Source organism: Eleutherodactylus coqui, chromosome 8, assembly GCF_035609145.1.
Source record: "Eleutherodactylus coqui strain aEleCoq1 chromosome 8, aEleCoq1.hap1, whole genome shotgun sequence".
Lineage (NCBI taxonomy): Eukaryota > Metazoa > Chordata > Amphibia > Anura > Eleutherodactylidae > Eleutherodactylus > Eleutherodactylus coqui.
Window position 1 is genome coordinate 21,779,142 of NC_089844.1, and position 26,456 is coordinate 21,805,597.

A 26,456-nucleotide genomic window follows, 5' to 3' on the forward strand; every position below is an offset into this window, starting at 1 on the left:
AGAGGAATTCAAAGCAACTGATTAATTTACTGTTTTGAGGCAACTGGCTTGATGGTTACAAACAGTCTCATGCAGAAGGCACATACTTGGCAGTTGCTTACACAAGATGGTGGTTAATACAGCAAACTCAACTGTCTCTTTACTACTTCAGCCAAGGTTCTGGCTATCCAGTCCTTTCCCATCTCTTCAGGCCTGTTTACTTTGGCAGGGCTTCTTCTCGCTCGTCATTCAGTCGGATCACGGATATCCGAACGATTATCGGCCCGTGTAAAAGCACCTTTAAACTGACGGGGACTCGAGTTATATAAAGATCTCTAATCCCCCCCTTCCCCCTCAAATAGTGAAGAGGCATCTACATTTCGTCAGCTGTACTCTGCACTGCCTTCACATTACATCTCTAATTATTACTTCACCCTTAGTAATATGGCACACGTGGGCTCTCTCCCCTCCAACATATTACTGTTATAGAAGGAGCTACATACAATACATATAGTGCCCTGCAGCATCAAATAATTTAGTAAAATATATACACTTAAAGGGAACCAGTCACGTTCCCACAGCACCGTAGGGGAGGTGACTGAGTCGGGTGATGTATTTTTTTTTTATACTCGCCTGCTCCCGCAATCAGCAGTGTCCCCCTCTAAAGTTGGCGCACGGCACAAAAATCTGACTCTTTTCAGAGTCCCATGGGAGCTCTCTCCTATACAAGTCTATGGGGGAGCATAAGCCATACACTGACTTCAGAGGGGAACACCGCTGGATTGCAGGAGTGGGTGAGTAAAAAAAATACATCACCCACCTTCCTGTCACCTTCCCTAACAGCACCATAACTTAGTGTATGGCGCTATGGGAACGTGAGAGATTCTCTCTAAAAGACTAAATATATTTATTTGTATAGCTTGGCGTCCCATACAACAACATAACAAAGACTAGTTTCATTTGAGAACCCTCACAGCCAGTAAAAGGGAAAGTGCTTGCCACGAAGGGAATCTCTAAAAATAAGGCTTCATTCACATCAGCATTTGAAACTTCCTTTGGACGGTTGGTTGGTGTGTATACTTGGAGGGGTAGGGGGTTTAGATCCTTTAAATTTGGCCACCTGAAAATATACCTGGAGCGCAGGTATTATGCTACCACCAATGATGCCTTGCATGGTTCCAAGAAAGACCTCAATGGACCTTAGGAACATGGCAGAAGGTTGTCTGGAGTGACGAGTCCCTTTTCCTGCTGACCTATACGGATGGCCGGGCCCACATCTGATATTAACAGCATGAAGCCGTAACCCATGGGTCCACCCTTGGGGTTCAACAAACCGGTGGTGGCGGTGTGGTCATCATACCACAATCCTTGAATGGTTGAACGCTACAGGGACCTGTTAGCTGACCGTCTGCCCCCATATCTTTAGGAAGCCTTCGTCAACCACAGTTCCATCCTTCAACAAGACAACGTTCCGGGTCATAGAGCTCAGATCACTAGGGAGTGGTTGGAGGAACACAACAATGAATTCTCCATGATGTCCCACCGGACTGTAACCCCATTGAACATGTTTGGGATATACCGGAAAGGGCTGCGAGATCTGCTCCCACTTATCCGCGAAATGTGTACTAAGCGAGGGAGCTGTGGCAGCGGGCATGGGCCGAGTTCAGTATGGAGGATGTTCACCACCTTGCGGAATCTGTTCTCCGATGTCTGAAAAGTATGATCGCCCAAAAAAGTAGACCAAACCGTTACGGAGTACTTGTTCCGAATGTAAAGATCGTTCAGTTTATAATGCATCTGGTGAAAGGATACTGTCAGTGTTACTTGAGTATAGTACGACTGCTGTGCAATGACTCACACTACCTGAACGCACCTTACTGGTTAAACTTTGTTATCAGCAAGGTGGTAACAAATTCATCGAACATGTACAAAGAGCGGAGATTGAACCATATCTACAGGAAGATGTACAGGGAGCACACATGGTTTTAGGCAAATGACACAGCTATTCACAACCTACAGCTATGGGGAGGGGGCTGAAAAGTTCTCAGACCAACTAAGAAGGGAATAAGCTGGAATCAGGTAACAGCCTGATGAAGCAAGACCTGATGAGTAGGTTGGATGATCTGTGCAATCCCAAATCCTTCAAAAGATTAATTGCCTTCAAAGCCGACATACCTTTTTGCAGGTTTCAACTTTTTTTTTTTTTAAAGTGTGGCCTTTAAGTGTGGACAATAGTATTCTGCATTGATGGTTCGGCCCTTTTGAAGTCAGTCTGATAATAAAATCCCTGTGCTTTCCCAAAAAAATGGAGGCCATGACCTTGCCTGCTCTGTGTCTTGGACTTCTTTGGCTGTAGAGAACCAGAGTGCTACCATCATGAGGACTGTATGTTTTTGGGATTGTAGTGCTCTAACCAAGTTTCATCAACAGTCTCCAGGCCTTTCAAAAGCTTAGCACTGGATTCCTCTCAAAATCATCTTGGAGGTGAGTGCTCAGTCGTGTGTTCTGGTAAGCATTCCAATATCTTAGCACCTCGGATATCTGCAGTGGGTCAGCTATTGTTTTCAGTGACATTCGCCTATCTTCCAAAACCACGTCATGAAGACATTGAACAGTTTCAGGTGTTGACACTGTGATGGGCCTCCCAGATCTTTCTGCATCTTGGGTGGAAAAATCACCCCACTGAAAGTTGGCACAGCATTTCTTTCCAGTAGCATATGACGGGCGCCGGTCACCCAATGCTTCCATCATGCATTCATGAAATTCTTTGGATGTTTTATTCTGCACAACTTCATGACGCCTCGCAGATCAGCGCTGGAGAATTCCACAGTTTTCTCTGCCATGCTTCTTTAAGTGATATGAAAAAATTTAATGCTGTTAACCTGAAAATTGGAAAGTAAGCCTATAAAAAAAGCGCACTTTTACCCTTTAGGCTAACTTCACACGGGCAACTGCAATATCGGGCCATGAAACATGGTCTGATTCGCGTTTGCCAACGTGTGATATCCCCACAGATTGCGAGGCGTTTTTATCTCAAAATCGACTCCTGTCTCTTCGGGGAAATAACAATCCTATGCCATAGCTGAAAGCTGTGGTGGAGGATCGTTGAGTTCTTCCATTGTTTTCAGTGGGGAAGCCTCACATTGCACCGTGTGATATGTGTGTGAGATTTTTCCTCCCCACTTTCAAAAAAGCATAACTCTTTTATATATCTATCAATGTAGCTGTCTGAGGGCGTGTTGTTCTTTGCAGGACAAGTTCTATTTTTCAATGGTACCATGTAATGTACAAAAAAAATTCTAAGTGGAGTGAAATTGAAAAAAAAACAGTTTCGCCATCTTGGTGTGTGTGGGGGGAGGGGGGGGGGGCTTGTTTCTAAGGCATATACATTGCAGAAAAAAATGACCCGATAATTTTATTCTGTGGGTCAGAAGGATAATACAACATTTATATAGGATTTTTTTGCTGTACTATTGCTAATAATAAACTATTTTTGTAAAAAAATAAAATTATTTTCTGACTGCCATAACTTTTTAAATTTTCAATCGAAATATTTGTGTGAAGTCTTTTTTGTGGGATACGCTGTAGTTTCCATTGGGATAACCAAAAAAAAGCACCATTCTGACATTGTGTTTTTCTTTTTTGTGACAATGTGTAACAAGCGGGATAAATAATGCATTACTTTGGTAGATTAGAATTTTATGGACATAGCGATACCAAATATGTTTTGAGGTTTCGTTATTTTTTAAATTGTAAATATGGAAATGGGGAGGGGGATTCAACTATTATTACCTTAAAATTTTTTAGTAATTAATAAAGCTTTTTTTTTACTCATTTTTACATTTTTTTATTTTTCTTTTAGTCCCCATAGGGAACATAAACCAGAGATCATTTGATCATTCCTGCAGTATGATGTAATATCATAGTATTACATTATACCACAATGTGTTCGGCAGTCTAATAAGTCACGCCACGGGTATGGCTTCATAGGCAATCTGTAATGGCAGCCCTGGGGGCCTTCAAAAGGTGATTGTACTCAAAGAGTGGTCATAAATGGCTGCACATCCAAGTGGAAGAATGTATCAAGTGGGGTACAAAAAGGCTCCGTCCTGGGCCCAGTGGTGGTCAACATTTTTATAAATCATCTGGAGGAGAGAATTGATGAGAAACTGATCAAATTTGCCGACGACACAACGCTAGGAGGGATAGCTAACAGATAGAGAGAGAGTATTCAAAAAGATCTATAAAAGTTTGCACAGTGGGCAATGACTAACAGAATGGTATTTAACAAGGAGAAATGCAAAGTCCTACACCTGGGCAAGAAAAATGAAGAAAGCACATACAGAATGGGAGGAATTGGGCTAAGCATCAGCACATGTGAAAAAAACGTGGGTATAATAATAGAGTATAGACTGAACATGAGTCAACAATGTGATGCAGCAGCCAAAAAGGCAAACATAATTCTGGGATGTATTAAGATAAGCATAGAGTCTAGATCACGTGAGGTCATTATCCCCCTCTACTCTTCCTTAGTCAGACCTCACCTGGAATACTGTGTCCATTTCTGGGCACCCCACTTTAAAAAAGACATAGACAAACTGGAACAAGTTCAGAGAAGAGTTACTAGGATGGTGAGCGGTCTGCAAATCATGTCCTATGAAGAATGGTTAAAGGATCTGGGAATGTTTAGCTTGCAGAAGAGAAGGCTGAGAGGAGACTTTTAATAGCTGTCTACAAATATCTGAAGGGCTGTCACAGTGCAGAGGGAAGAGCCCTATTCTTATCTGCACAAGGAAAGACTAGAAGCAATGGGATGAAACTGAAAGGAGAAGACACAAATTAGATATTAGACAGTGAGGGTGATCAATGAGTGGAACAGGTTGCCACAGGAGGTGGTGAGTTCTCCTTCAATGGAAGTGTTCAAACAAAGGCTGAACAAATATCTGGGATGATTTAGCGATCCTGCACTGAGCAGGGGGTCGGACCCGATGACCCTGGAGGTCCCTTGCAACTCTGCCATTCTAGGATTCTATAAAACAGAACACCGCTTCTATGGAAGGATATAGCAGAGAAGTTCGGCACTTGGGCACTTCTTTCATTTAAAACTTCTGGCTGCGATCTCAGAAACTCACGCACATTAGCTTTAGACCCGCCACCAATTACCGTTGTGCTCTGCTGTTTCCATAGAAGAGGCGGTCTGTTTTTCTGGCAACGAGCAGTAAACAACTAGAGGTCACAGCAATCAATATTTGGAAAGTGGAGCTCTTTGGAAATAAACATCTTATGGGTGTCTGCATTCTTTTGAAATTGCAATAGGATTCCTGATAGGAATGCCCCTTTAATTCATTAACCCGATAAGGAACAAGTGCCATATATTTATGGCGCTTGGTCCTGGACTTTAATCCCAAGCAATAGTAAAAATACTGCCAGGGATTAAATCTCCTGCAAGTGATAGTCAGTAACAGCCGAAGACCTGGAGGAGAGGACAGAAGCGTTAGTGTTATGTAGTTAATAGGGAAAGCACACTTTCTGCTTCCGCTATTCAACCCGGCGATCAAGTGAATGGCGGGTGCCACCTGCCATGTCAGAGCTGCAGGGTCTTATCAGACCCAGACCAGCTCTGACACTGACTACTGATGTTTTCCCTGTAACTGGGGCTCTTTTAGATGCTGCTACAATGGATGCCCCAGCTACAGGAAAAAAAGTGGGAAATAGCAAAACATTACATAGTGAATGCCCCTTGAGAGGTCTTATATGACATCATGGGAGACATAGAAGTTAAAAAAACTTAGTTACAAAAGTAAGTTAAAAGAATTACAGAATACAATTTTAAATAAATATATATATATATATATATATATATATATATATATATATATATATATATATATATAGACCTCATATCTATCTATCTATCTTATATCTATCTATCTATCTATCTATCTATCTATCTATCTATCTATCTATCTATCTATCTATCTATCTATCCAGAGGTGTAACTTGAAGCTCCTGGGCCCAAATGAAAGACCTGTAACAGGGCCCCCAACTATAATGCTTTATTCATAGTACTGGGCTCTCTATATGGAGAAGAGGTGCCTTAGGGCCCCCTAAGGCTCCTGGGCCCAGGTGCGACCGCATCCCCTGCACCCTCTATAGTTACGCCAGTGTATCTATCTATCTATTTATTCTATCAATCTATTCTATCTATCTATTCTATCTATCTATTCTATTCTATCTATTCTATTCTATCTATCTATCTATTCTATTCTATCTATCTATCTATTCTATTCTATCTATTCTATCTATCTATCTATCTATTCTATTCTATCTATCTATCTATTCTATTCTATCTATCTATTCTATTCTATCTATCTATTCTATCTATCTATTCTATCTATTCTATTCTATCTATCTATTCTATTCTATCTATCTATCTATCTATCTATCTATCTATCTATTCTATTCTATCTATCTATTCTATTCTATCTATCTATCTATCTATCTATTCTATCTATCTATTCTATTCTATCTATCTATTCTATTCTATTCTATCTATTCTATCTATCTATCTATCTATTCTATTCTATCTATCTATCTATTCTATTCTATCTATTCTATCTATCTATTCTATCTATCTATCTATCTATCTATCTATTCTATCTATCTATCTATTCTATTCTATCTATCTATTCTATCTATCTATTCTATTCTATCTATCTATTCTATTCTATCTATTCTATCTGTAAAAGAAAATGACCGACCACCGACGCCAACCTAAACTGTCGCTATATCCGCCCTGTAATCCAAGACTATACAAATTATATATCAAAATGTCTGAAAAACCTTAATGTAGCTTAAATATACTTTTTTTTTTAATAAAGAATTATATATTTAAAACAAATCTTTTTTTCTTTAGCTTTTTACCAATAATAAACTATAAAAAGGGAAAAAGTATTCAGTAAAAAAAGATATTAAAAAATAGCCCTATGTCTCACGAAACAAAATGCACAACAAAAATAATTTTGGTAGTTGAAAAAAAAAATGGGGCAGTAAAACAGCCACATAGGGGAAATCCCTAAAAAGTGTCTGCTCCTTTAGGACTGAAACACCCTAGTCGTTAAGGGGTTAAGAATCTGCATGGACCTGCATCACTGGCAAGCTTGTTGCTTGCTTAGTGGGACTGTAACTTTTTTTTTTTAAAGTCCTGTCAAAACTGTAGGGATCAGCTTGGGGGTGTTGGGGTTAATAATCTCGCCTTTCCCTGTCAGCTCTCCCTTGTGCTGCCCAACAGCTGGGAATTTCCAAGAAAGGGAGGAGAGTGAAGTGACAGCAATAAACGAAAGTGAAACTTACAGCCTGTTTGTGTTACACCCTGTAAGTCACCAAAACAGCCTCATAGGAGACGAGCCCTGACTGAGCCCTATGTGCCTCTGAACACCCCACCATGGGGGACGGCAACTACCAGTACCCTGTGGCCCTCAAGTGGGACGAGGACTCCGACAGCCTCAAAAAGTTAAAGATAAAACTTCTGCTGCATTTCCAGAGTAAGAAGAAGTCTAATGGAGGAGAATGTGAGATCAGGGACCTGGACTGCAGCCGGGGGCACATCCTGATATACTTCAGAGAAGAGGGGGGTAAGTACTGAGGGAGGGGGTACATCCTGATAAACTTCAGAGAAGTGGGGGGTAAGTACTGGGGGCAGAGGGGCACATCCTGATAAACTTCAGAGAAGTGGGGGGTAAGTACTGGAGGCAGAGGGGCACATCCTGATAAACTTCAGAGAAGTGGGGGGTAAGTACTGGAGGCAGAGGGGCACATCCTGATAAACTTCAGAGAAGTGGGGGGTAAGTACTGGGGGCAGAGGGGCACATCCTGATAAACTTCAGAGAAGTGGGGGGTAAGTACTGGAGGCAGAGGGGCACATCCTGATAAACTTCAGAGAAGTGGGGGGTAAGTACTGGGGGCAGAGGGGCACATCCTGATAAACTTCAGAGAAGTGGGGGGTAAGTACTGGAGGCAGAGGGGCACATCCTGATAAACGTCAGAGAAGTGGGGGGTAAGTACTGGGGGCAGAGGGGCACATCCGGATAAACTTTGGAGTTAAATCAAAGTGCGACTTTTGTTTTATTTTCATGATTCCGGATAGAATTAATAATTTGGCGCTCCACCGGTGTCTGTGAAGAATTTATAGTATAATGCTGGCTCGGGGATTTTACTAAACCTCATTCACACATGAGGGTCCCCTACGGCTTTGAGGGTCCAGTGCGAGATACACATATCGAAAACATGACTATTACGGTATAATGTGGATTTACTATGGGTTTTCACTGGGCCATGCAAACTTTGAAATTTGCAGAAATTCCACAGCAATATCCACTATGAACACATTAGATTTCTTTCGTTACCACATCTGTATATCGCCCAACCAAGGTGCTTTTACACAGAGTGATTATTCTTCAGATTCGCGTGCTCCACCTCTATTCAGTCAGCGACAGAAATGATTTCTGGGACGACCTGTCAGGCATCTGTGCCCAGCAGATTGACCCATGTAAAAGCACACTTACCTCTACAGATCACACCTAGAGTCATTTAATTCGCATGCTGTTCTGAAATGGAGATGTTCACAGAACCGCCTAGAAACACCACGTTTAGGCTGACTTCACATGGGCGAGTGCGATATTGGGCCATGATTCACGGCTCGATATCACACTTGCCAACATATGAAAGCCCCGTTGATGCGAGGCGCTTTCATGTGAAAACAGCCTCACATCACTTCGGGGATGAAGGAAATCTCCGCCGCGGCTGGCAGAGGATTGCTGAGTTCTTCCATTGTTTTCAATGGGGTCGGCGCCCCTGCCACCAGCCCCATTGAAAACAATAGGGCTGTGATGCGAGATCTCGCAGCTAGATAGAACATGCCGTGATTTGTTTCTCGCTTAGCATTGCGGTTCCATGCAGGAAAACATCACTCATGTGTATGAACCTGTTCAAAAGAATGGGGTTCATATTTATGCGAGATTTGTGCATCTCGCAATACACAAATCTAGCGCAATTTTCTAATCTGCAGGAAGGCGGTTTGAGTGTTGAGCTGTATAAGCGTCACTTCTTCTTAGGCCCGGTACATGGGACTGTTGGTAGGGATCACCTCATTCATGTAGTCTGCAAATATTCCATTCTCTGTTCCTCTACAGTCCGGGACCAGGTGCTGCAGAAAAACGACCATGAGCTGCTAATGGGAGAAAGAACGCTGAATTTGAGGCTCACACTGCCCCAATCTACGCTAGATGTAAGTGCATACAACATCAAGGGACCTTGACCAATCAGCATGTGTATAAACATGCATCGGGATCATCAGTCACTGAGTATAAAGTTGTACACCAGGATCATTAGTCACTGACTACAAGGACATACACTGAAGTAATTGGTCACTGACTATAAGGGTTTTCAGTCACTGGCTATAAAGACGTATACTGGGATCCAGGTTAAGTAACTTATTTTTTGTATTATTTTTAGGAACCACAACCCAATGCCAGTATGGAAAGAGGTAGGACACGAGAGATGATGTTTGTACCTGGTAATATCTGTACATGTGTAGAGACAATGAGCTGATGGGAAATGGTCATAATAGTATATTATAATAACATAGTATCACTGTGTCGGGGAACAGCCATGGGTACGGCAGGGACGCCTGACCTATGAAAGAGAGAAGATCTGGACATAAAGCTGTAATTTAGTGCCTGTGCACCTAGCAGGCACTCAATAACTGCCTACCCCTACTGCATGGCCTTGATCACTACCAATTATCCACTCTACATGTATGAATTTGAGTCCTTGACAAGTGTACGCAGCTCCTTTCCACTAGAATACCATACAAAGGCAGCCGCTCCCTGATGTCTGCACAGTTAATCAATGCTGACTTGTCCGCAGCAACTTGTGAAGATTCTGGGACCCTGGACTCCACCTCATCCTTGGTCCTGATAGAAAACGTCCAGGACTCATGCCCATTAGACTTGCTGAACATCCTTGTGGAGAATATTAGCAAGAAGGACAGGGACACCGATTTCTATATGGAAACAATTCCTGAGCTCAACTATGCTGTCATCACCTTCACCTGTGATATAGGTGAGTCGGGTCACCCCCATACTGTATATACAGTGCACGTAACATGACATCATGGCCCCTGCACTACTTTTCATTGTGCTGCCATCTCCATGTTGTGTCGCTTCTTATACAGATGTGATACAATTAAACATTTCTGTCACCTAATGTAGAGAAATATTTCTCGCAGTTACTCAGGGAGTAAAAAATTAGGAAGCACTTATGGAAATCCACGGCCATCCTCATTGCTGCAGAGTGAGCTCCGCTCGTAGTCAGAGGACAAACCATAAATGTGTGTCCTACCTGAAAGTCTTATCACAGGAATCTCCTGATATGAGAACATCTCTGTTTTTGCAGATATTCACCACTTCATCCAGAGCTTCTCCAGCAGTCTCCGTGTGAAACAGTTTCAACTAAAGGCGACTTCACTGGAGAAGGCCACAAGTATCAGGGTGGAGAATGTCCCCCCCAACGTCTCCGACCTTTCCCTCACATGTTACTTTGAGAGCGCTAGACATGGAGGAGGAAAAGTGCAAGAAGCTGTGATGTTACCCGAGGAGGGGGCAGCGCTGCTTCAATTCTGTGACACAGAAGGTACACCTGGCAGGGTTGGGCATGTTAGATAGGGGGCGGCAGGGGTAGAAGGTCCTCCAAAAATACTCTAGAGCAGTGGTTCCCAAAGTTTTTCAGCTATAGAGCCCTTTTTGAAGCAAAGGTTTCTTGTGGAGCCCCAAGGTGTGATCAGGGGCGTGGCTTATTTTGACATATTATTTTCACCTCCATCTTTATAAAAAGGACTGGGCCGCTTTAAAAAAAAAACCAAAGAGGAATGCTGGAGCGCTGGATGAGCTATTAATGTCTATTATATTTAAAATTAACATGCTGCGGAATTAAATCCCGAACACATCAATATCCGCACGGGTTTTGTGCAGAATTTTTCAACAGCATGTGAATGATTTTCAAAATCTCATCCACTTTGCTGCTATAGCTACTGTGAATTCCACAGCAAATCCGCCCTGTGTAGTAATAGTTACCTTTATATTGTCCCTGTGTAGTAATAGCAACCCCTATTGCGGCCCCGGTAGTGATAGGTGACCCCTATTGCGGCCCCAGTAGTGATAGGTGACCCCTATTGCCGCCCTGGTAGGGATAGGTGACCCCTATTGTGGCCCCAGTAGTGATAGGTGACCTCTATTGCAGCCCCAGTAGTAATAGGTGACCCTTATTGCGGCCCCAGTAGTGATAGGTGACCCCTATTGCCGCCCTGGTAGTGATAGGTGACCCCTATTGTGGCCCCAGTAGTGATAGGTGACCTCTATTGCAGCCCCAGTAGTAATAGGTGACCCTTATTGCGGCCCCAGTAGTAATAGGTGACCGCTATTGCGGCCTGAGTAGTATTAACCCTCTCTGTAGCAATATTGGCCCCAGTAGTATTAATAACAATATTGGCCCCAGTAGTATTAACCCCACAGTAATAATATTAACACGCTCAGTAGCCACAGTAATAATATTACCCCCCTCAGTAGCCACAGTAATAATATTAACCCCCTCAGTAATATTAACCCCCCACACTAGCCTTAGTAATAATAGCCCCCCCCCAACCCATATACTTACCTCCTCCTTGTAGTCAGCACCGCTCTTCTTCTCCTCGGCGCTGATCCCCTTTGCACACTGATGACATTGTGTGAGTTGAAACGTTTCTTCCCATGTGCTCTAAGGAGGAGAGGACTCAGGGGAGGAGGATCCCGGCTGCACACTGAGGTCAGAATGCGCATGGGGATCAGCGGCACTTTGTGATTACCACTGGGGAGCTGCTGCAGCCTCGCTGGTATTCACTAGAGTGGTGAGCAGCCATCGGCATGCATTCTCCCTCCAGCATGCTTGCCTAAGGTTCGCCACCATGGACCCTAAGTCGGGGCCCCTGACTGCCGCTCAGGGCTCCGCGGAACACAGTTTGGGAACAACTGCTCTAGAGCAATTCTGGTGAACCCATTGCAATATGGAGGCTTCAATGGTGGACCATGACTCCACATGCAATGTCAGAGGTTATAGGGAGGTCTAGTTGCGTATCATAAACGGCAGCCCTTGTCTTGTCTAGATAAGACGCCCGCCCGTTATTACAGTTAGACCAGCTCCTTGTAAATTTTCCCCCTTTCCTTCTTTTGGGAATGTGATGCATGCTGCGACCGGAATATCCTTAAATGGTTATCAAGCCCCCAAATTATTCTGAAATCTACCTAGGGTGGTGAATCAAACCTGCTGATTTTTGCAGGATTGGCCAATTATCTAATGTCTATAGATGCTTCTCAACTCTGCCCCAACAGCAGACGTTAAGGAGAAAAGGATTGGGCAGTTGGATTTCAACATACCCAAACCCTTTGTTCTCGGGGAGATAAGCTGCCGCAGATGCAGGCATCTGGAGAGGACAGAGTTTAGAGGTGTCCAGCAGCGGATTACTCCTCCCTCCCCATTGAGAACACATGCATGCTAAACCAAGCCCAGCGTGCGTGTATATGAAGGTCTGGAAGAGATAAGTAGACCTGACAACACATCAGTAATTCTGGATGATGGAACAGTAGTTGATCTGGTTATGGATGATGATATCATTTAATACAACAGATCTCCTTACTGGTCCATGAAGACGTAATGATGACAATAGTGCGGTGTGCCCAACCTGTTATTAGTTAGGAACCCAAGCAGCGATCAGACATGTGTGAGGCATCAGATGGGGTTTTTGTCATCAGATGGGGATATTGTGTCAAATGCTTTAATCAGGATTTGACACAATATCTTGTCTGAGAAACAGTCGGCTTTACTGAGCGGCTAGGAACCCATCACTTGGCCTCCGCCATACCCCTAGGGGCCAAGTGTCTGAGATGAGGGCTACAACATCATGGCCTGAAATCTACCTCATTTCCATATGGCAGGTTCATCTCTAGGGTGCGTGGAAATGCTTAGGTCACAATTTAAGAAATCTGTAGAACATTGCCTGAAATCTGGGATAAGCAAGAATGTAGGGACCTAGTAATTTAGTCAAGGGAAGGAAGAAACGGCCTGTGTAGGAAACCTAATGTCGGCCATGTTGGTTATACCCCTAGAAATAGATATAATTAAGAAATGATTGAATAGAATCTTTTACAAAGGTGACTGAAGAACTGGTATGTACATCGCTATATGTATGATTCCAGGTGGAGATTTTTGACTGACTAATTTGATGCTATGATGATGATGTTGATCTTTTTCTCTGTCCTTTCCAGCTGTGAATATGATATTGAAGAAGCAGCATGCTTTTGATAAGACTCCCATAAGTGTATATCCTTACTACCCATCCCTAAATATCCATCTCTATGGGATGAATGAACCTCACGTAATAACACCGCCCCCTTTGAAGTTTAATATCAGCCCATATATATTGGAACACATTCTGAATGATGAGGACATGAAGCTCAGCATAGATGGCAAGATGGCGGACAAATACTGTATGATTATATGGCCGAGTCCTGACTGCCAGAATCCTGTGATAGAGCTGAAGATATCTGAGACCCTATCTACCAAGCCAAGAACAATGGCGAAGGTGGCCCGTACATGGACTGAGAAGGTCTCCAACGAGTTCTCACTTATTATTTCAAGATACAAAGTCATAGACTGTAAAATGACTCCTTCAGCGTGGGAGGACATCAAGGATCAGATCACCACTGCTGCCTATGATGGAGTACTGATCAAACCCAGTGCTGATACTGAGAAGGTCTTCCTGGCGGGGACAATGAAGGATGTTAATAAGATCGAGAACATGTTCAGGAAACTGGTGGAGGAAATCACCAGGAAAGCCGAGCAGAGAAGTCAGTTGACCACTGCGACAGAACCGATGTCTGCAGTGCTCTACCATGTTATATGTAGTGGTGGTCTCGAGAAGAAGATACTAGCAGATGCCCCGGAGCTGAGGATGGAATACGACCCGTCCACACACCATGTCAAGCTCACTGGACTGAGGGATGAAATTCTCCAAGCCAAGTATGAAATACTTAGTGTTAAACTGGGTCTGAAATCCAAATCCCTCCAGCTAAACCCGCACATTCTTCAGTTCTTGGTGTTCGCTGACAATGACGAGGTCTCTTGTCTCCTCTTTGCACGGCACAACATCAATGCACTAATGGAGATGGAAGAAAACGTGATCAAGCTGACTGGTTACACAAAAAAAGACTTGATGGATGCAGAAGAGCAGATTAATCGAGAAATAATTTTTCAGATAATTCCAGTTGAGGACAAGAATATCCTGAGAAGTCCGGAGTGGAAAAGTCTCCAATCATATCTACTTGAATCACTCAATTCTGAGACCTGCACAGTCATCATCCAAGAATTCCCCCCCGGAGCAGAGAGCGATCTAGTGGTCGCAGGTTTGTCCTCCAATGTACAACTTGCTTGCCAACAAATAAGAGACTTTGTAAAGGCTAACTCGGTGATAGAAGTAATGGTTCCCTTCAGGTCTAACATCATGCTGCAGTTTATTGAAGAATATCAGCAGCAGACGTGGCAGAAGATTAAGATGAGCGTAAAAGTTGTGAAGAAGGAGAACAGTTTGTCCTTGTTCGCCCCAAGGATCCAGGCTGAGGTTGCCGCTGCTCAGGTCCGCAAGCTTCTGTCCTCTTTACATTGGGACTCCTTGCGCATTGATAAACCAGGAGCTAAGAAATTCTGCAAGAACCATGAAGAAATTCATGCCACTACAGCAAAGACGAAATTCAATTGTGTGATCCTCTTAGAGACAGGAGGGGATCACAAACCACCAGATACAGCCCAGTATGAAGTGAAGCTACAAAATAGGGTGACTCTCGCAGTGTATCAAGATGACCTCCGTCGGCACAACGTGGACGTCATTGTCAATGCCGCTAATGAAAATCTCGAGCACTGCGGGGGTCTAGCCCTGGCCTTGCTGACAGCAGCAGGACCCAAGCTCCAACAAGATTGTAATTGCATCATCAAGAAAGAGGGAAGATTGTCCGCCGGGGATTCAGTCATTACCGATGCTGGAAACCTGCCATGCAAACAGGTCATACATGCAGTTGGGCCCATATGGCATTCTGAGTCCCAGGTGAGATGTGAGCAACTTCTGCAAAGAGCAATTACCACTAGTTTGCAACTGGCCGCAAACAATGGCCACAGCTCCATCGCCATTCCTGCCGTCAGCTCTGGAATTTTTAACTTCCCTCTAAATAAATGTGTCAAGAACATCCTGGACGCCATTGAAGATTATGTAAAGAAGGAGGGGAGCGTCAGCAGCATACAGCGGATACATCTTGTTGATTCGAACATCCAGACTGTTAATATTTTTTCTGAGCTGCTAAGAACTAGATTTGGAGACAAAAAGAGCAGTGAAGCCCCTGTAATGAGCAGACCTCAGACCCCCATCAGGTACGCAAGAAGTGAGAAGCCACACATTACAGTGAGAAGGGAAGATAAGGAGGTGCGGACCAAAGAGGGGATGATCATCCGGCTCGTTCAGAAGAACATAGAAGATGCCACAGTATGTATAAGTAGGGGTCTAGCTACAGGGGATGCAGAGGTCGCATTCACACCTGGGCCCGGAAGACTGAATGGTCCAAAAGTCCTCCCTGCCACATAAGATATTAATATTATAAATGGCACATGGTAGGGGGGCTCTGGTACAGATTTAATATTGGGATCTGGGATCTTCAGGTCACCTCACTTCTTATAAAGCCAGTAGAACTGTTGTATAACTCCTGACTGTAAAGCAGCCGGGCCGATCTGTCCCCCAGAGGGACACAATCTCTATTGACTCCTGTAATCCAGGAGCCTCAACCCATTACACAAACACCTAAATGGTAACTACTCTGTACATTCCATGGCTAATTAAAGGGGTTGTCCCATTACAGCAAGTTAAACCCGATCCACAGAATAGGAGATGACTTATTGATTGGTGGGGGTCCAACTGCTGCGATCCCAAAATTCCAGTTCTAGTGGTGCTACTCCCTTCCCTTCAATGGGACTGTCAATGATAGTGGAGCACTTGAACTCATTGAAATGAATGGAGCGGACATGTGCATTTGGGGATTCCACTATCAGAAGTTCGGAATACGCCAGGGCTGATATCTAGGAATCACAGGATATCCACAAAAAGGGGAGATAGTAGATCATGTGCTGTGATGGGTCTGTTTGACTGCACCGTGTATAATAAGACACTCAGAATAAATGGGTGTCTATCTCCATAGTAATACATAGAGAACCTGCTCCTGTTTCGCCTCCTGATACAGAGTCCGCTGCTCGGCCTCACAGGCCAGCTTGTAGTTGGCGGTTGTGGCCTGAATGGCACAGATTGGGGTCTGCAGCAATTTTGAACCATTGATAGGAATGTACGTCCACATAACCCACTGGTGGCATCAGTCGTACCATCTTATATATAGCGGACACGTTACGGTGATATGTATCGACATTGGTGTCATGTGTGGCAGAAGAGGTGCGTTCAAAATTCTTTGTGAATCCAAATTAAGGGACCTGGAAGACAGAAGCGGTGCACAAAAACGTCACATTTGGCGTTCTCCAGTCATGTCGCCATTCGCTAGCGGCAAAGCTGTGACAACTCTCTGTTTCTTTTTTAGATCCGTCTATGATAATTGCTCCCATTCTCTGATTTGTGTCTCTACGTTGCAGACAGATGTGATAGTGAACAGTGTGGGCCGCGATCTGGATCTCACCAATGGTAGTATCTCCTACGCCATTTACAAGCGTGCTGGCGTTGGCCTACAGCAGCTCCTGACCCAAAACAGTATGGCGGCTCGGGTGTCGGCCGGTACAGTCATCCCAACTAACAGCTGCAATCTGAGCTGCCAGAATGTTCTTCACGTCGTGACTCCACACTGGGACCACGGACAAGGGGCGTCAGAGACGGTAATTCTGTTTTTCTTCTGACACTGATATAAGCAGTAAAGGGTTAATATTATCTGTCCGAGGATTTGAATCTCTTTATCGAACACCTTTTTCTTGATACCAGATGTTGCAGGAAACTATCCAGCAGTGCCTGATGTGGACGGACCAGCAACAAATGACGTCACTGTCTATCCCGGCCTTCGGAACCGGCAAACTGGGTTTTCCCAAAGCACTTGTAGCGGCGGCCATGTTTGACGCCATTATTCAGTTCAGCGCAGAAAACAAACCCCAAGATCTTCAGGAAGTTGAAATTGTTCTTCACCCGAGTGACAAACACACAATCCAGGTAATAATTACATGGCGGGCTCTGATGTACAGACAGACTGTGTAATACCGTGTTTGTAGTAACGCCATACTGGCTACTGAACCGACATGATGCAAATGATATTAAGGGGGGTCTCCGAACTTTAAAAACTTGTGCAAATGGTTTATATGCAGTAGGATAGTCACTAATGTAGTGTCTGCAGCCAAGATGTCTGCAATCCGCTCTCACATGCAGGTATATGACCACAATCTTGGTATTCGGAGCCCCCGACGCAGATCTGGCATGAAGTCCTGGATGAAATAATGGAATGTGCTGCACTATTTCATCCAGGAACTTCCTGCCTGCACCCTGGAAGCTGAAGAGACGTCTTTATAGTCACTAAGGTCCGTTCAGTGCCGTCTGGGTCCAACATATAGCAGATCCAGCACTTCTGGTCTTTCTGTTGTTCAGCTCCTAGAATGGAACAACCTAGCGCTGGTGTGAACCCCGGCTTAGGTGAGGTCCCGTACTCTGAACGATTATCACCCTCCTCCCAGTAGTATAGGACCTCACACATCACATGACACATCCCCCCTCCTTCCCCAGCTCACTCCCCACTCGCTCCTTACCTTCCTGTCCCGGCAGGAATCGTGTTGCACATGCTGGGCAGCAGACAATGCAGTCAATCAGTAATAAAACGGGGGTTGTATCATCTGGTGAGCATTCAGATGCATGTTGGTACTTGTCTGTGCATTTTCTAAGCTCGAAAACCCCTTTAACCCCTTAACGACCAGCCCATAGTGTTTTTACGTCCTCCCGAAGTGGGCTCTATTCTCTGAGGACGTAAAAACATGCTTCCTGCAGAGAATAGTGCCCCTCGGGCTGTGGACGTGACAGCTCCATGCTGTCGGTGTCCGCAGGTAGCTGACAGCATGGAGCTGTCATCCCGGGCTGTTCGGAGCCCCCCCCGGCATTGCGATCGGCGCTATGCAATGGATAGCGCCGATCGCAAAAAAAGTAAATAAAAGTACATAAAAGTTAAAGATTCAGCTGCTCTGATGGATCGGATCCATCGGAGCAGCTGAAATTACTCACCCAGGTCCTGCACGCTGCTCCCCGCTCTCCTGCCGCTCCGGGGCCCGAAGCCGGTCTTCTGCGCATGCGCGCCAGGCGGCATTACGTCAGCCGCATGCGCAGAAGGCCCGGCGGCGCGGGAGATTTAAAATCTCCTGGCTCCCGGCTCCTGTAGGTAGCCGGGAGGCAGGAGATGTCAGCGGGGACTGCGGTGAGCGGTCCCCGGTACCGCGATCGCCGTTATCCAATGGTTAGCGGCGATCGCGAAAAAGTTAAAAAAAAGTTTTAAAAAAGTCAGTTTCACCTCCCCTCATGGATCGGATCCATGAGGGGAGGTGAAAATACTCACCCCCAGTCCTCAGCGGTGTCCCGATGTCCCGGGACCCGAATCCCCGTCTGCGCATGCGCGCCCGATGATTGACATCGGGCGCGTGCACAGACGGGCTCGAGCCCCGGGGAATTTAAAATCCCTCTGCTTCTGGCTGCCATGTGTAGCTAGGAGCAGAGAGATTATACCGGGGACATGATCACTGTCATCCAATGGATGACAGTGATCATGTAAAGTGAAAAAAAAGTGTAAAAAAGTAAAAAAAAAAAAAGTAAAAAAAAGTTTTTAAAAGTTTAAAAAGCGTACGTTTCATCTCCCCTCATGGATCATATCCGTGAGGGAGGATGAAAGTACGTACCTAAGACCCCCAGATTTATCCGCGGACCTTACCACAGCTTCTGCACACGCGCCCGTCGCCAAAATGGCGGGCGCATGCGCAAAAGCTGTGGATTGCCAGGATAATTTAAATTCTCCCTGCTCCTGGCTACAAAACGTAGCCAAGAGCATGGAGATTTAATGGGGGTCCGCGGTGAGCGGTTCCTGGTCACGTGTTCGCCATTATCCAATAATGGCGATCACGTAAAAGTAAAAAAAAAAATTTGAAGTTTCATCTCCCCTCACTGATGCGATCGGTGAGAGGAGATGAATCTTTTTACCGGAGGCCTGCGTATTTGAATCCCGACGCGATCTTCTTCCGTGGACTTTCCAGGATTCTGCACATGCGATTGCCGGCAAAAAGCCGGACACATGCGCAGGAGTCAGGGAGCCCAGGAAACTTAAAATCTCCTTGCTCCCAGCGACCAACGGTCACAGAGAGCCTGGAGCAGTGACGGGTGGCCTCGTTGAGCGTTCCCCGGTCACGTGATAAAAAGGTAGCGATCTACCATAGGCCGGTCTCACATGACCGGATAGGAATTACGGATTCTGCATGCTTCTGATCCGTGGTAATACGCAGATCAATCGCATTGGATTACACAATTCCGCTCACATTAGCGGGTCAGAATTGCGTAATCCACTCGCAGAAAAGAGAACGCAGCAGGTTCTATTTTACTGCGGAATCGGCAACATAGACCCCATTGTGCTCCATGGTCGCGGATATACCCGCAGTCCATACGCAACTACCTTGTATACGGGCTGCGGGTGCCCGCGTCATCGCTAAGCGATGGTGCGGGAAATACAAACAAAGGTGTACTGTGCATGACCGCCTGTGTGAGTAGGCAGTTATGCGCAGTACATTACGCAGCCGTACGCAGGGTCACAGCCGGGCTCACAGATGGGATCCGCTGTGGGCCTCCGCAAGCGGATTCCGCCTGCACCCGCGTGAGCCCGGCGTTATTCAGACCGCTACCTGTGATACGTATTTTACAAGAAGCCCCGGGAACGCTCGCTTTCCTGCAGTTCCAGGAGCACCTTGTTGAGCGCCTTCTGTGTGAGACCGCCGCACCTCATCAAGCTTACGGAGACTCACGGAACGCCACTTTTTACACCCCATACCCGCCACTGAGGTCATGAAATACCCCCAAAAAGCATGAGAGGGGGGGGGGGGATACCCGGTTTTATTGCCCCATGGGCCCATTCCAACCAGCCTCCGTAATTACCCCTGTCTTCGGAAATACTACACAGTTCACATTTTTACTTTTATCTAAGATTTGCGAATGCCAAAAAGGGCGTGGAGGGGGAGGGGGGGAATTTTTAGGGAGTCAATCTTTATTCTGTACAAATAAGCAATGGGGCCTGGAATTTATTCAGTTGTGCCCTAAAATCCAACAGGTGTTCCGTCCTTTATAGGCCTTGCCATGCGTCCTGTAAGTAGATTAGGGCCACAATGGGTATGTTTCTGAACTCGGGACAAACGGGGGTATCCATTTTGGGGTGAACGTCTTCATTCCTATGTGCACTGTACAAAAAAACTGTTTTTAAATTGAAAAAATTGCCAAAAAAATTGAAAATCGTAACTTTTTCCTTCTGCTTTGCTTAGATTCATTCAAATACTGTGGGGTCAAAATACGCAGTACACCCCTAGATGAATTCGTTAAGGGGTCTAGTTTTCAAAATGGGGTCATTTGAGGGGGTTCTTTATAGTTTTGGCCGCTCAATGGCTCGATAAGTGGGCAATGGGGCCTGAAATTTATTCAGTGGTACCCTGAAATCCAACGAGTATTCCTTTCATTGTAGGCCTAGCCATGGGTCCTGTAAGTCTATTAGGGCCACAATGGGTATGTTTCTGAACACGGGACAAACAGGGGTATCCATTTTGGGGTGAAAGCCTTCATTTATATGTGTGCTGTACAAAAAAAACTGTTTTTAAATTGACACAATAGCCCAAAAAATGAAAATCCTATTTTTTTCCTTTTGCTTTGCTTGAATTTATTCAAAAACTGTGGGGTCAAAATAAGCAGTACATCCCTAGATAAATTCGTTAAGGGGTCTAGTTTTCAAAATGGGGTCATTTGTGGGGGTTCTATATGGTTTTGGGCGCTCAAGAACTCTACAAGTGGGCAATGGGGCCTAAAAGGACTTCAAGCAAAATCTATGTTCTGAAAGCCACCGATTACTCCTTTTATTTTGGGCCCCGTTGTGCATGCGGACATAAGATTAGGGCCACAATGGGTATATTTCTGAAAACAGCACAAACAGGGGTATCCATTTTGGGGTGTAAGTCTTCCTTCATATGTGTGCTGTACAAAAAAAGCTGTTTTTAAAATGACAAAATTGCCAAAAAAACAAAAATCCAAATTTTTTCCTTTTGCTTTGCTTGAATTTATTCAAAAACTGTGGGGTCAAAATGCGCAATACACCCCTAGATAAATTCGTTAAGGAGTCTAGTTTTCAAAATGGGGTCATTTGTGGGGGGTTCTCTATGGTTTTGGGCGCTCAAGAACTCTACAAGTGGGCAATGGGGCCTAAAAGGACTTCAAGCAAAATTTGTGTTCCGAAAGCCACCGGTCGCTCCTTTCATTTTGGGCTCCGTTGTGTATCCAGACATAAGATTAGGGCCACAATGGGTATGTCTCTGAACACGGGACAAACAGGGGTATCCATTTTTGGGTGTAAGTCTTCCTTCATATGTGTGCTGTACAAAAAAAGCTGTTTTTAAAATGACAGAATTGCCGAAAAAACGAAAATCACAATTTTTTCCTTTTGCTTGGTTTGAATTCATTCAAAAACTGTGGGGTCAAAATATGCAGTACACCCCTAGATAAATTCCTTAAGGGGTCTAGTTTTCAAAATGGGGTCATTTGTGGGGGTTTTCTATGGTTTTGGGCGCTCAAGAACTCTACATGTGTGCTATGGGGCCTAAAAGGACTTCAAGCAAAATTTCTGTTTTGAAAGACACTGACTACTCCTTTCATTTTGGGCCCCGTTGTGGACTCAGATATAACAATAGGGCCACAATGGGTATATTTCTGAACACGGGAGAAATAGGGGTATCCATTTTGGGGTGTAAATCCTGATTTTCATGTAAACTATAGGAAAAAAATATGTCTTTAAAATGACAGATTTGCAAAAATATGAAATTTTACTTTTTCTCCTCTAAATTGAATTAATTCCTGAAAAAAAACTGTGGGGTCAAAATACTCATGACACCCCTCAGTGAATACATTAAGGGGTGTAGTTTTTAAAATGAGGTCATTTGGGGGGGTATCTATTATTCTGACACTCATGAGCCTTTCCAATCTCGGCTTGGTATAGGAAAACAAAGTGTTCCTCAAAATGCTAAAAAGTAATGTTAAATTTGTACGTCTCCTAAATAGTTAAAAAAAAACGAAAGTTTTTCCAATGTGCGCCCAAAATAAAGTAAACGGGTGGAAATATAAATCTTAGCAAAAATTTCTATATTATGTTTGCACATATTTAAGATATTGCAGTTGGAAATGTGAAAAAATGACGATTTTTTCAAAATTTTCCCAATTTTGGCGCTTTTAATAAATAAACACAATTTCTATCGGTCTATTTTTTCCGCCTAAATGAAGCACAACATGTGGCGAAAAAACAATGTCAGAATCGCTTGGATATGCAAAACCTTTCTGGTGTTTTTCCATGTTAAAGTGACACATGTCAGATTTGCAAAATTTGGCCTGGTCATTAAGGCGCAAACAGGCTTGGTCACTAAGGGGTTAAAGAAATAGACCTTTAGTAATACTGTGCCACTATAGACAAGACGATAGCTACTCTAATACCGCCCCCTATGTGCACAAATTTAACTTTTTTTATAAATTGAAGAGGCATCAGCTCCGACCCGGCTGCGGTAGATCACTGGCCCCCATAACTAACCACCCAAATCCCACTGGAAGTTAGTGTCTCTATGCAAGTCTATGAAACTCACATCAAGGCCCCCAGAGAAAGACTGACTTTAGTCCACGCAGCAGAAGCTTTGGGATTCAAGTTGTCAGTATGGGGTCATGTGATCTACCGATGGCCGAGATCGAGCTAATGCCTATTCCGTAAAGCGCTACATAAGGGCTCGGTCAGACGAGCGGTTTTTATTGCGTACCTATATGCGCAAAAAAAAAGCATGCCGCGCATTATCAAAATGCGGGCGACCGTAGCTCTGTGCCCATTACTTTTAATGGGGCCAGCGCTGCTGCTGCCGGCCCCATTGACAACAATGGGATGCAGGCAACCCCCGCAGTGATTTTCGGGGAAGGGCTTGAAATATAAGCCTTTCCCTGAAAATCATCCCTAGGTGTAGAAAAAAAGAAATAAAAAAACATTACTCACCTAGCAGTGCTGTCCAGGCTTGCACGCCGGCATTGATCTAAAGCACTTTCTTCTGACCGGGGATTTAAAAATCCACTCCTCTTGAGTGCTCAGCCATTCATCGAAAGCAATGGGAGAACATCACAATCCTCTACTACAACTGTGACAGTTGTGGCAGGGAATTCTTTCGTCCCTCTGGGGTGTGCCATCATCACTGAACACTGCGACAGTGCTGTCACGGTGTTCAGTGATGAGGGGACTCCCCGTGGTGATTCAATACTCGCAGCATGGACCTTGCCGGTGCACGCATGTCCTATCTAAAGATTTTGCGCCTGTAAAAAACGGATATGTGAACACTTCGTAGGGGACCAATGGTTCTATCAGATGCACTTTTTTTTGCGTACGCAGGTGCGCGCAAAAAAATGCTCGTCTGACTTCGCCCTAAGAGAGTTCCACGCACTACATATCACTTAATGGGGGTTACAAATGGGGGAACTAAGAACAGAGTGCTTCTTTAAAATTTCTTGTAAAGTTTTTTTGAACTTTTATACTTGTTTCATGTTTTAGGCATTTAACAATCATCTGGCGAATTACACCGATGGCGGCTCAAAAGGCAAAAAGCAGAACCACAGGTCGGGCTCAGGTAATGTCCAGATGGGAATATTATCGGCTGCCTGCTAGGCATTTCCTGTTTCTCTTCTCACAAGGACATGTATGTTGTTACTGAGAATCTTCCACCACCATCTACTTATTGTTTGGCCTTCATGCTGCAAATAACAAATCTTACATCTTAAAGGGAAACTCCAGTCAAAACCAGAATTTGCTGGGGCCGTTGCAGAACAACAATTTTGCAATGTGTTGGGTGACAACGACTGATCTCCTTGGTCCTCTGTACTCAGTGACTGTCACCCATTCAGCCCCACCTAGTGGATGATCATGGCTATGCTGTCATCCTCCCTGTAGCTGGGCGGCTCAGAGACACAAGAGTGGTATATAAAAATAAGAGTACATGTAGAGGAGGGGCTTTGAGAAGGATCAGGATATTGCTCGAGTTCCTCTCGACCATTTTTTGCCGCGATTTGCGGATGCGCATGCGATCTGCGCATATATAGAACCATTGCTTCGCAATGGGATCGGCCGCTTTTTATGCGGATGTCTGATAAATTATAGGACACGAGGAATCGCAGATCGCGCCTATCTGCGTTCTGCGATTCCTTGTGTTCTATATATGCACTCAATGGGGCCGGCGGCAGCAGCGCCGATCCCATTGAGAACATATACTATAAAGATCACTCTCCTCTGTTACAGCTGTGGCAGAGAAGAATGATGTTCGCTCATTGAATTCAATGGAGCCGGCAATACAGCCGGCTCCATTGAAAGCAATGGGCTGCCGGCGAGCGCAGGATGAATTTTCGGGAAGGGCTTAAAAATATAAGCGCAAGGACTATTGAATGACAGCTGAGAGCTGCCCCTGATTGGTCCCTGCGCTAAGCCAATCAGAGGCAGCACTCACTCACCCATTCATGAATTTATGAATGGGTGAGTGAGAGCTGCCTCTGATTGGTGAGGGCTGTGACCAATCAGAGGCAGCCCATTCAGCAGGCGGGGATTTTAAATCCCCGCCTGCTGAATATTACACAGAGCAGTTCAGGAGAACTGCCGGTCGGCCGCGGCTGAACTCCGGCTGCAGGGACAAGGTGAGTATATATATTTTTTTTATTTTTACACATTTTTGGATGGTTTTCAGGGAAGGGCTTATATTTTTAAGCCCTTCCCGAAAATTCATGCCGCGCTCGCCGGCAGCCCATTGCTTTCAACGGAGCCAGCTGTATTGCCGACTCCATTGAATTTCAATGGGTTGGACAGCGCTCCTTTGATCGGGCCCGTTTCGCCGAAAACGCTGCTAGCTGCAGATTTTTCGGCGAATCGTCGGCCCGGTCACGCAATTCGCGGATGCGCATCCGTCATGCGATCCGCAAATCGTAGCAAAAAACGGTCGTCTGACCGAGGCCTTACTCTGCATATCTCTATTGACATCCCAGAGCACACTGGAGGAACATGTATTCCTTGACCCCATTCTGTCTTGCAGTTTTCTGTGGAACAGTCACAAATCCATATTTGGGAGTCCACGAAATGAGGATCGGTTCTCTGACCTTCCAAGTTAAAACAGGAGATATAACCAAGGAAGGGGCTGAAGTCATCGTCAACTCCTCCAATGACAACTTTACTCTTCAATCAGGTGAAAAATGCTTCCAAAATATCAGGATCCCAATATCTGCTCCCAAGAGGTAGAACAGAGGCTGGTTGCCGGACCATCAGCAACGGGGTAGAACTCCCACCACCAGACGATATGCCGATCACTGACTACTGAGGTCTCTTCTTACCTCCCTGATCTCTAACCAATACCTGGGTCCATGCTTCCAAGCACGTAGGTAAAGCTGCCCATAGACATTAGACTTCTGATGGTGGGATGTGCCAACAATCTCATGTCTATGATGACTAGTGAACCATCAACAGAGACTGGACTAGCTGGATTTACATCCTTTTGTCCCCCTCTTCCTAATTCCTGCTCCTGCCATAGAAATGGTGTGCGCTGTCCAACCACACAAATGGGCGTGATTATGATGGAGTTGGGGGAACGGGCTGGGACAGTCCGGCGTTGCTGGTCATAGGCATGATATATTTGTTGAAGGATTCAGATCATTTCTGGCCATCTGGTGTCTATGGCCCATCATTGCATTAGATGGTCAGCAGATCCCAACAAGTCTCCAGTGTCTATCGCAAGCGTTGAAGCCGATAACAGCTGTCTGCCATGACACCTTCCACTTGACACATGCAATCGGCTCAGCTGAACATGCATGCTTCCTTCAATAAGGGGAGGAGGGGGAATAATCTGAAGACACTTATGGCAGTGACTTATCTTGTGCCAACAAGTGATTGAGCATATTGAGCTAATCCACATATCCGATTCTTCTTTCTATTGTCATTCGGCATCCTGGAATAGTTAGCAGGTCTGTTGAGTCCGAGCAACTTTGATCTATTGTATATGGCTGCATTTCGCCATCTGTACACTTTAGATAACTGTTGACA

General features: G+C 44.8%; 2 protein-coding genes across 2 annotated transcripts in view; one reads left to right on the forward strand and one right to left on the reverse strand.

Moving 5' to 3' along the window:
- The window catches only part of LOC136576196 (protein mono-ADP-ribosyltransferase PARP14-like), a 913,674-nt gene that overhangs the window by 44,061 nt on the left and 843,157 nt on the right, over positions 1-26,456 (reverse strand). The window lies entirely within an intron of this gene.
- LOC136576194 (protein mono-ADP-ribosyltransferase PARP14-like) overlaps positions 7,367-26,456 on the forward strand; it is a 44,391-nt gene continuing 25,301 nt past the window's right edge. The window contains exons 1-10 of the mRNA XM_066575279.1: positions 7,367-7,613; positions 9,171-9,265; positions 9,493-9,523; positions 9,907-10,101; positions 10,435-10,671; positions 13,335-15,598; positions 16,744-16,980; positions 17,084-17,305; positions 23,934-24,009; positions 25,456-25,605. Coding sequence (XP_066431376.1) covers positions 7,424-7,613; positions 9,171-9,265; positions 9,493-9,523; positions 9,907-10,101; positions 10,435-10,671; positions 13,335-15,598; positions 16,744-16,980; positions 17,084-17,305; positions 23,934-24,009; positions 25,456-25,605 — 3,697 coding nt within the window. The 5' untranslated portion in view covers positions 7,367-7,423. The remainder of the gene's footprint in view (positions 7,614-9,170; positions 9,266-9,492; positions 9,524-9,906; positions 10,102-10,434; positions 10,672-13,334; positions 15,599-16,743; positions 16,981-17,083; positions 17,306-23,933; positions 24,010-25,455; positions 25,606-26,456) is intronic.